Genomic DNA, 8,944 nt, shown 5'->3' with positions numbered 1-8,944 from the left:
GGGGCTGTCAAGTCAGTCTGTCTGGGTTAAGTGGCCTGGTCACTTAGCAGTTGGTGGTCATGATGATCGGGTTTCCTTGTCAATAAAAAGAAGTACTAATCCCTACCTCCTAGTTTTCTGGAGAGGGATTAATGCAGTGATATATGCCGAAACATACTGGTGCTAAGTCGATCTTGATTTCCCTTGCTTCCAAACACTTCTGCCCACCTCCGTTCCATGCTACCTTCCTAAAAAGGACGTAGTGATACCTGGACATGGAAGGGAAAGGAGGAAGGTGTGTGTCCATGTCAACCACAGCGTCCTCCAGATTAGGCATTAAAACGTTTATTACTCTTTTCATTGAGCTGTGTGTAGGAATCGGAATTTTTAAAAGTTAAGAAATGTTTCACACGTAACAAAAGGAAACGGAACCGATAGGCAAAACTATTCAGTGAAACAGGCCCGAATAGCTCAGAATCGGCATCGGAGGCTTTCGTCTGTCCTCTGTAGTGTGGGTAGGACAGAGAGCTTCTGGTTCGGCCAGGGACGGGGAAGGGTTACTATCTTGTAAAGGAAGGTGGCCATCTTGGAAATGGGAGGCAGTAGGACCCAGGCTTGTGCCCTTGTTTCTTTCTGTGGGAAGCCAGAGCGGGAGAGCCTGAAAGACCTCCCTCTACATCCTTGGCACCCCCAGATCAGTGAGTCTTTGTTTTTAGGGACTTCTTGTGCTCTTTCACTATGGAGCCAATCCACTCCATGGTCTTTTGCTTTGCTTCCTCCCAGCTGAAGAGTGGCTCATACCCCAGGTCCCGCTGAGCTTTCTTATAGGAGAAGGTAAACACGCTATTTAACAATGTCACCAAGTGGCGGTTAAAGGGGGGTTGGTATTTGTAAATTGGACTGAGTAGGAAGCTCACTATTTCCAGCAGGAAGGCAAGCCAGTACTTCAGAAATAGAGGAAGGCTCATTCTGGACTCAAGGGAGAAGCCCCATTCTTTGCTCAAACTGTAATTGAGGTTATCATAGCTTTGGTGAGGCGTGTCATCTGAGATATAATAGAACTGTCCTCCAACTCTGGGGGCCTTCTTCGGGTCCTGTAGGGCCCTTGAGGCCAGAATGTGAGCCCAGGCCACATTGCCTACATAGACTGGGTTGACTATGGAGAATTTGCTGTTCTGTTTGATGATCCAATTGTTCTTCAGGGCCTCGTATATATGGTTATAAAGGAATATGCTTCCTTCCCCATAGATATACATGGGCCTTAAGGCACAAGTGTGCAAGGTGCCACCATTTTTAAGAGCCCACCCATTAGCAGCCAGCACAGCTTTCTCCGCAAGTTTTTTGCTGTATGGATACGAAGCGGACCATGTGGATTCGAGATGTTCGTCTTCGTGGCCGTTCTGGATGATCTCCCTGTAGGAGTTGGGCCCAGCCACCTCTATGGTGCTGGTATAGATGAAGATTGGCACACTCGCCTGGACACAGGCTTCCAAAAGGAGCTGGGTACCTGCCCATGGGGAACATGCAGTCAGTGTCAACACATAACTCACAGGGCCAGCCATGCCCACGGACCATATCCACCCCCTAACCCACAAGTGCGGTAGTTATTGTAGATCAGGAGTGTACTCCTCTGTGTCTCTGGCTAAGATCTGACTATGCTATAGCCATAGATAAAATGCAAAACTGCAAAAATGAAAACAAACCAACATTTGGGTTCTGGAGAGCAAGAATTTCTAGGCTTTTGGATTTCCTGGACCTGTGTGTGTACTTTTAATTTTGGAAAAGGACAGAGGGTTGCCATTTTATGTTTTGTTGAGTAAAGACATTACAAAAATGATCACTTATCCCTCCCACTTCATTAAAAACAAGTTATTTTAAGTATAACGTTATTAGGAGGCCATACTCTCAGAATATGGACTAGAATTTTACCTAATCCTGACTGAGTAATCCTTACAAAGGCCACTCCTAATTCTGGCTGTGACTTCTTTGACCCAGGTCTGAAAAGCGGACGTGATAAACCTTCCTTTTCCTTGGCATTCCTGAGCCGGCACCGGCTCTCTCTGGGCAGCCTGGTGGAGAACGGGAAAGAGGAGTGTGCCCTCTGCTGGTTAATACCTATACCAGGAGGATCTTGCAGAATCCCTCTGGCTGGGGGAGGTGACGCAGGCATCATTCCCATAAGGAAGGAATTTCCCCAGCAAAGCATCGTTTTTCTTTTCCTTCCTTCCTTCCTTCCTTCCTTCCTTCCTTCCTTCCTTCCTCCTTCCTTCCTTCCTTTTCTTTCTTTCTTTCTTTCTTTCTATTAAAAAAATACCCTTCAAGGTCTTTGTGCAATTTGATTTTCTAGAGAGACAGCCTTATTTAAAAAAAAAATCAAATCTAGAGGCTGAGAGAATTACAGGCTAATTTATCTGCAAAGGGGGAAATGACCATTCCTATGAAGTATTTTCTAAACCTGGGAGTGACATTGGTTTTAATTCACTGATACTGCTAACACTTGTCAGTGATTTCAAATCCCCTCTTGTTGTGAGCCCTGGAGAGCAGGAGTTAGGAGAGAGGGGCTAAAAAGGAAAATTTGGGTAATATAGCACCCTCCTTGCAGCGTGGGAGTGGCGAGGGTGTGGCTAAGTAGAAATGAAAAAGGGTCTTTTTTGAGATTGTGCTTCTTTAGGCTGGAGATCCTAAAGCCATAAGTTGCTGTAGAAAAGGAGCCTCTGAGTAGACTAATGACTTTGTAGAGCAGGGCATAGAAGCCAGATAGAATTGGGGATTGAAGGCTCTGGTCCTAGAGAAACTGCATCCAGGGATCGGAAGGATAATATCACGTGCCAGGCTAATAAGGGATTTACACTAATCCCTTAAACAAATGTGTCTGGATCTAAAGTAGATTGGAAAGCCATAAATCAGAAAGAGCCACCAGCCAGGCATTTAAGGGATGAGGATCTAAGAAGGGTGTACTTTGCGCACCTGGCTAGAAACTACCTTTTAATAGGAGACCCAGCAGTGAGCTGAAGAAGTACTATTATGGATAATGGAAGGCTGGCACCATTAAGAAATATCATGGGAAGGCCAGTGCTGGGTAATTCTGTCCTGTCAGACTGCTGTGAACTTGCTTTGCTAGGTCTCTTGAGAGGAATCCTTCTCTGAGGTAAGCAGGAAGGTGCTAGGTATTCTCATTATGCTTGGCGATCCTGCACAGGAGTCCTGCCTGAAGGAAACTGGCCCACAGCTACGGCCCATCACTCATAATGGACATGGGGGCCCTTCATATCACAGAGCTCTTTGGTCTCGGCCTCACTGGGTGACCGCCAACTTAGAGGCACACAGAAGGGCTGAAATGATGACCAGGGAGGCACTTGTAAGGTCTGATTCTAGCCCAGGGGGAGGTAGGAGGTGTTGGATAGCAAGAGTTTAAGGTCGGAATGGAGTCGATGTTTGAGTAGAGCTACAGTAAGAAGACCTTGTGTGGCCTTTGGAGACACACAGGTGTGGGTGTAAATTCTAGCTCTCCTACTCAGGGGGACTTGACAAGTTACTTAGCCCTTCTCAGCCCTGGTTTCCTCATCTAAAAACTGGGGATAACAGCCTTGCATCTCTCAGTGGTGATAAGAAAAAGCAGTTGGCACAGGCTCAGCAGGTGCTCAGGAATGGGGGCTTCCCCTCCCCTCCTGTTCTGTTTTCTGAGCCTCACTTGCCCACATCATCCCATATCCTCCCTGGGGTACTGTACCCTTCAGATTGACATTCATGACGGTTTCTCGGTGAACGACATCCATGCAGTCAATGATACAGGCGGTGTGGATGATGACTGAGGTGTCCTGGCAGGCCTTCTTCAAGCACTGTTTATCCAGAATGTCTCCTTCCAGAATGGTCAGCTTGATCTTGCTCTGGAGCTCTGGGTGAACATGAGTCAGGTCATTGGAAGTCTTTTGGGATCTGGAAGTTTCCTGATACAGGTGGCATTTACCCAGGTCTCAAGGACAGGTACATTGAGGGGAGGGTGGGGATAGGGGGCAAATCCACAGAAGGAACAAGTAAACAAAGGCACAGAAATCAGGATGTGTAACATTTATTGGGATAGAGCAAACATCTGTTTCCACCCCATTTTATTCCAAAAAAAAAAAAAAAAAAAAAAAAAAGGAATTTGAGCAGTGAGGGATCAACTGCACCTGGGACAAAAATTATTAAAGTGATTCATGGGAAATTCATAAAATTCATTAAGAAGAGTAGAGTGATTATGAAGAATGGATTTATATCCACTCCTCCTCTTATGAGGAAAGAATTGGAATTTAATTCTGTAGGGAATAAGGAGTCATGAACGGGTTTGGAACAAGAAGAGAAAGAAGCCAACAGAGTGGTGGTGTAGGAAGGTAACCCCGGCTGCGGTATATAAAATGGATTGGTGTGGTACATCTAAAAGAGAGCAGGGCATTCGAGAGATGAATCAGAATGTCTGCACCAAACTTCAGATGAGACGGACTGGAACCAGGGCTCCCACAGAGGGAGCAGGGTCAGGGAGAGATAGGCAGGGTTGACTTTCCAGACCTTACCCAGACAGGTCCTGGTTCTTATTGGAGATAGGCTAAGAGGAAGAGGTTTTGTTAGAGTCAATGTTAGCCTGAGTATTTCCTGCTTGGGTGACCAGGATAGTGGAGCCATTGACAGGGAATGCTTTGTTAGATATCATCTAAAGCAGGTATCGTTGCTGCAAATGACTCAGCTGCCGAGGAACTAGCATTCTGACCATCTAGCCAAGGGCAATGGATACTAGCATTCTGACCATCTAGCCAAGGGCAATGGATAAACCCATGGGATAAACATGGCACTGCATACAGTTTGGGTAAATTGCCCACATTTACTTTGTGCTTTCTCCTTTGTACACAACTTGTACAGTTGTCTGGTTTTTTCCTTCACAGCTATCTCATGACAAAGATACTCTGATTTCCACTATACAGGCAAGGAAACTGAGGCTGAGGCAGGTTAAGGGGCAGGTCTAAGTCACACTTCTAGTGAAGACTCAAGCCTGCCCGCTGCCTTCAAGCTTTGCTCTCTTCCCCCTGTCACCCAAATGCAGGATTAGCACTTTTTTTTTTTTCCTGAGGCAGATTAAGGATAAGTCTATGTATATACATATGTGTGTATGTGTGTATTTAAAGGATAAGGCAACTTAACTGAAATTGGCAATGGAGACCAGAGAACAGTGAGAGAGAGAAATTCAGAGTGAAAAACTCAGGACTGAGAAATTTCCTTCCTGGGTTACAACTTGGAGGAACCATCTGCTCTGCTTAAGCCTCTGCCAAATTTGCTCTGTGACACCTCCTCCCGCCCCTTCCCTTTTCAGGCAACTCCAAGACTCCCCGAAGAGGAAGAAAGCAGAGGAAAAGCTGCTGGCGATCAGTGGGAATTTTGTGTCTCCACTTCTGCCTTTCCCCCTCCTTTCCTCTGCCTCTTCTTTGTTGCTGACTTCCACAGGCTGGCTCCGAGGAATTGACAAGTTGAGGGGGGAGAAGCCCAAAGCCAGAAGAAGGGGCTCTTACCCTATTAGCTTGGAGGGGCGCAGAGACACCAGCAGAGGGCGCTGCGGCCGTGTTGGTGGGAGCGGCACAGCTCGCGCCCTCTCCGAGGCTCTGTGAACTTGAGAAGTATTTTGCTAGACTGAATAGACAGTTGCTTATGCGGTGCGGGCTGCGCTGTAGGGAGACCTAAGAGAAGCTACTAGACAAACTAGTGGTTAAAAGCACAGCCGCTGAAGCTAGACCTTCTGGGTTCAGTTTCAGCTTTGCTATTTTTCAGCTGTGGGACCCTGAACACCTTAGCCTTGGCTGTGTATGGGCTGAATGTTTGTGTCCTCCCACATTCAAGCGTTGAGATCCTAATGCCACCGCGATGGTGTTAGGGAGATAGGGCCTTCGGAAGGCGATCGGGTCATGGGGGTTTAACCCTTATGAATGGGATCAGTATTCTGATAAAAGATCCCAGAGAGAGATTCCTCCCCCTTTGTACGATGTGATAACACGGCAAGATGGCACAGGCTATGAGCCAGGAAGAGAGCTCCCACCAGAACATGACCCTGCTTTGCTCTTGGGCTTCTAGCCCCCGGAATTGTGAGAAATAAATTGGGTTTAAGCCACCCGGCCTATGGTGTATTGGTATAGCAGCCTTGACAGGACAAAGATGCCTTTCTGTGCCTGCTTTCCCATCTTTTTTTTTTTTTTTTTTTTTTTTAAGCTTATTTATTTCTTCTGAGAGAGACAGAGACAGCGCAAGTGGGGGAGAAGCAGAGAGAGAGGGAGAGAGAGACAGTCCCAAGCAGGCTCTGTGCTGGCAGCACAGAGTCCAAGGCGGAGGCTCAAACCCATGAAACTGTGGGATCATGACCTGAGTTAAAACCAGAGTCGGAAGCTCAACTGACCGAGCCACCCAGGCGGCCCTGCCTTCTCATCTCTAAGAAGAGGAGGACGATATTACCTATCCCACAGGGATGTCACGAGGAGCAAACTAGCTGGCGCATGTAACACACCGAGCGCAGGACCTGGCATGGAAAAACCACTGTAAGGCTTCTCCCCTGGGATCTTGACAGAGGTCCCGGCCCGTCTCTGACATCACGTGACTTGTCACCCTGGGAGACTGCTTCTCTAGGTTAAAGGTCGCCTCTTTGGGGCATCAGCTGTCAGACTGTAAGTATTGCTGAGACATAAGGGTTACACCCAGTCGATGTTGATCATGTACGTTCCTGTGTGTTCACCAGAGACACCGTTGTGGCAGAGGGTAGAGGAAATAGGACATCTGAGACATTCAGAGCACAGGAAAGACAAGGAGAGTGATGGGCACTGTCTGGGAGGGCGGGGAGGGGGGACAGGGGCCTCTGCGATGAGGTTCTACTCTGAGCCCTGCCTTCCATTAATCAGAGGGCCTCGGTAAGTTGCTTTACCTTTACCTCGATTTCCTCATCGTCCTGTGGGGTGAGACCCCTTTCCTACCTTCCTCTCAGGGTTGTTTTGAGGATCTGGAGGGGTGAAATAGGTCTTATAAATCTAGCTTTTGCATTTGCTCCAGGGTCAGCAATCTGGGAAAAGAGCAGAGCAGTGAGGTTGTCCAGCAAATGCTGCAGCCACTTTTCTCGTGATGATGAGTGGAGACAAAAGGTAAAAAGAGATGTTCGGGGAATCCACAAGAGGAACCCGCACTCTGTCTCTGGCTCCCTCGTTGCACGCTGTGTGTCCTCCCTACCTCTCTCCCTCTCTTTCTCTCTGTGTCTCTGTCTGTCTGTCTCTCTCTCTCTCTCTCTCTCTCACACACACACACACACACACACTCAGCTTCACCTTCACTTCCTTTTATTTCAGCTTCACTGGCAATGCTAAATGAAGCCACAGAAGGACCAGGACAATCAAGAGCCACGGCGACCCACTGCTGGAGTCTCTGGGTTAATGGTGCTCATTTGCCCTTTGCAGATGCTGCAAAGTCTGAAATCTTCAGAACATTAAAGAGTTGTTGACAAGGGAGAGAACTGATACATGATTTTATAAATGAGAAGAAAAGAGACCTAGAGGCCAAAGTGGCTGACCTACGGTCATTCCTCTCTAGTTCTGGATCAGAGTCAGACCCAGCCTCCTGATAGCCTTGTATCTCTGGTGTATCTCTACACCACTTGTGTTTTCCTTTCCGATGACTTTGGACCTGGGATTAGCCTTTATTTAGCTACCACTTTCCTTGATTTGCTAGACAACCACCCTCTCCCCACACGTACCCAGGGGTTAAGATGGAGCTACCCACCCATGAACCCAAGTTCACTTACTAGAAAATTCCTCCCGCACTTCTGGGCTGAAGACTTTGTCCAGTGCCCGGATCTCCTGTAGGTCCTCCTCCACCAACAAACGCACGATTCTCTGACCCAGAAACCCTCCTGCCCCTGTCACAAGGCAGATCCACCCAGCCATGGTCAAACCGGGGTATCAAGAAGCACTCTCCAGGAATCAGAAACACTGGGGAGCAGATTAGATTACAGCGTGATCCTGGAGAAGGCCAGAAAGAGAGATCAAGTAGTTACAGGTTTACAAAAAAAATTTTGTTCCCTCCACTTTATTTCTGCAAAACACCCATGCCCGGGAATAGTTGAAAGAAAATGAGAAAGCTCTAACCTGTTAGATGGTTGGAAGCCAGTTGAAAGAGCCTGGGTTCTGGTCCCCTTATGTCCCAAAGGCAGGATTGGAGTTTTATGCACTCTTGTTTCTGGCTCAGCCTGTTCACCTTGAACTCTTACCACATACCCATTGCTCATGCCTCCTGCAGGGTCCCTCCTCCCTAAAAAGTGCTGACCTTTAACATAGCTCTCATTCTTCCAAGGCACAGGAAGCAGGCTTCAGGGCCACGGTGTGATAAAGGCTGGGTCCTCCCTGTAACAATACATCCGGTGGTCCATGCCAGCTGTCTGGGATGCACAATCTGTGCATTTAAATGAAGAGAAGAAATCTGCCAGCACAATGGCAATTTTTGCCTTGTGCAGCAAATACATCTGGGGAGAAAATCTACTCTAGTCCATTATCTCCTCTCTCAGAGTGCCACTTGAAATGTTACTGTCGTGTAAAGTGTAGACATTTGCATTTGGTGGCAGCTCCCGACACCGAGTTGTATGGGAAATGACTTTCTTTCCAACCCCACATATCCAGAACCTCAATTTCGATTTCCCCTTGGAGAGCTCTGGGTTTATGGGGGAAGATCACCATTGAAGGGAAGCTATCTAGTGGTAGCTGTCTAGTTCTATGATCCGGATAATGAGAATAGGGATCCGTAGCTCTGGTCACTGTGGATCTTATGGTCGTTTGCGGTCAGCCTACATTTTGGTTGCAAAACCACTCTTAGCAGAGTCCTAAACTGAAGATACTATGGATGCTTTTGAAGCCTGCGCCCCAGAGATGCCCCAGTACCACCACCAAAAGCTCCTCAAGATGTTGCCTCTTCTCTA

At 47.5% G+C, this 8,944-nt stretch overlaps 1 protein-coding gene across 1 annotated transcript; it reads right to left on the bottom strand.

Moving 5' to 3' along the window:
• Positions 1 to 308: 308 nt before the first annotated feature.
• Positions 309 to 8,294, bottom strand: LOC123598559 (3 beta-hydroxysteroid dehydrogenase/Delta 5-->4-isomerase). Its single transcript, XM_045478839.1, has 4 exons — positions 8,121 to 8,294; positions 7,778 to 7,994; positions 3,710 to 3,874; positions 309 to 1,486 (listed from the first exon to the last, which is right to left on the bottom strand). The coding sequence occupies exons 2-4, from the start codon at positions 7,917 to 7,919 to the stop codon at positions 675 to 677; spliced, it is 1,119 nt and encodes a 372-aa protein (XP_045334795.1). The 5' UTR covers positions 7,920 to 7,994; positions 8,121 to 8,294; the 3' UTR covers positions 309 to 674.
• Positions 8,295 to 8,944: the final 650 nt, after the last annotated feature.

Source organism: Leopardus geoffroyi, chromosome C1 (genome assembly GCF_018350155.1).
Source record: "Leopardus geoffroyi isolate Oge1 chromosome C1, O.geoffroyi_Oge1_pat1.0, whole genome shotgun sequence".
Lineage (NCBI taxonomy): Eukaryota > Metazoa > Chordata > Mammalia > Carnivora > Felidae > Leopardus > Leopardus geoffroyi.
Note: the sequence above shows the minus strand (reverse complement) of the source record. Positions and strands in the feature narration are given on the sequence as shown.

Bases quoted from the DNA above. Each gene is read 5' to 3' on its own strand.
- LOC123598559 (XM_045478839.1), bottom strand. From the start codon at position 7,919: ATGGCTGGGTGGATCTGCCTTGTGACAGGGGCAGGAGGGTTTCTGGGT. The intron at 3,875-7,777 runs GTAAGTGAACTT...ATGTTCACCCAG, and splicing joins AGTGCGGGAGGAATTTTCTA to AGCTCCAGAGCAAGATCAAG. The intron at 1,487-3,709 runs GTACAGTACCCC...CCCCATGGGCAG, and splicing joins CATGAATGTCAATCTGAAGG to GTACCCAGCTCCTTTTGGAA.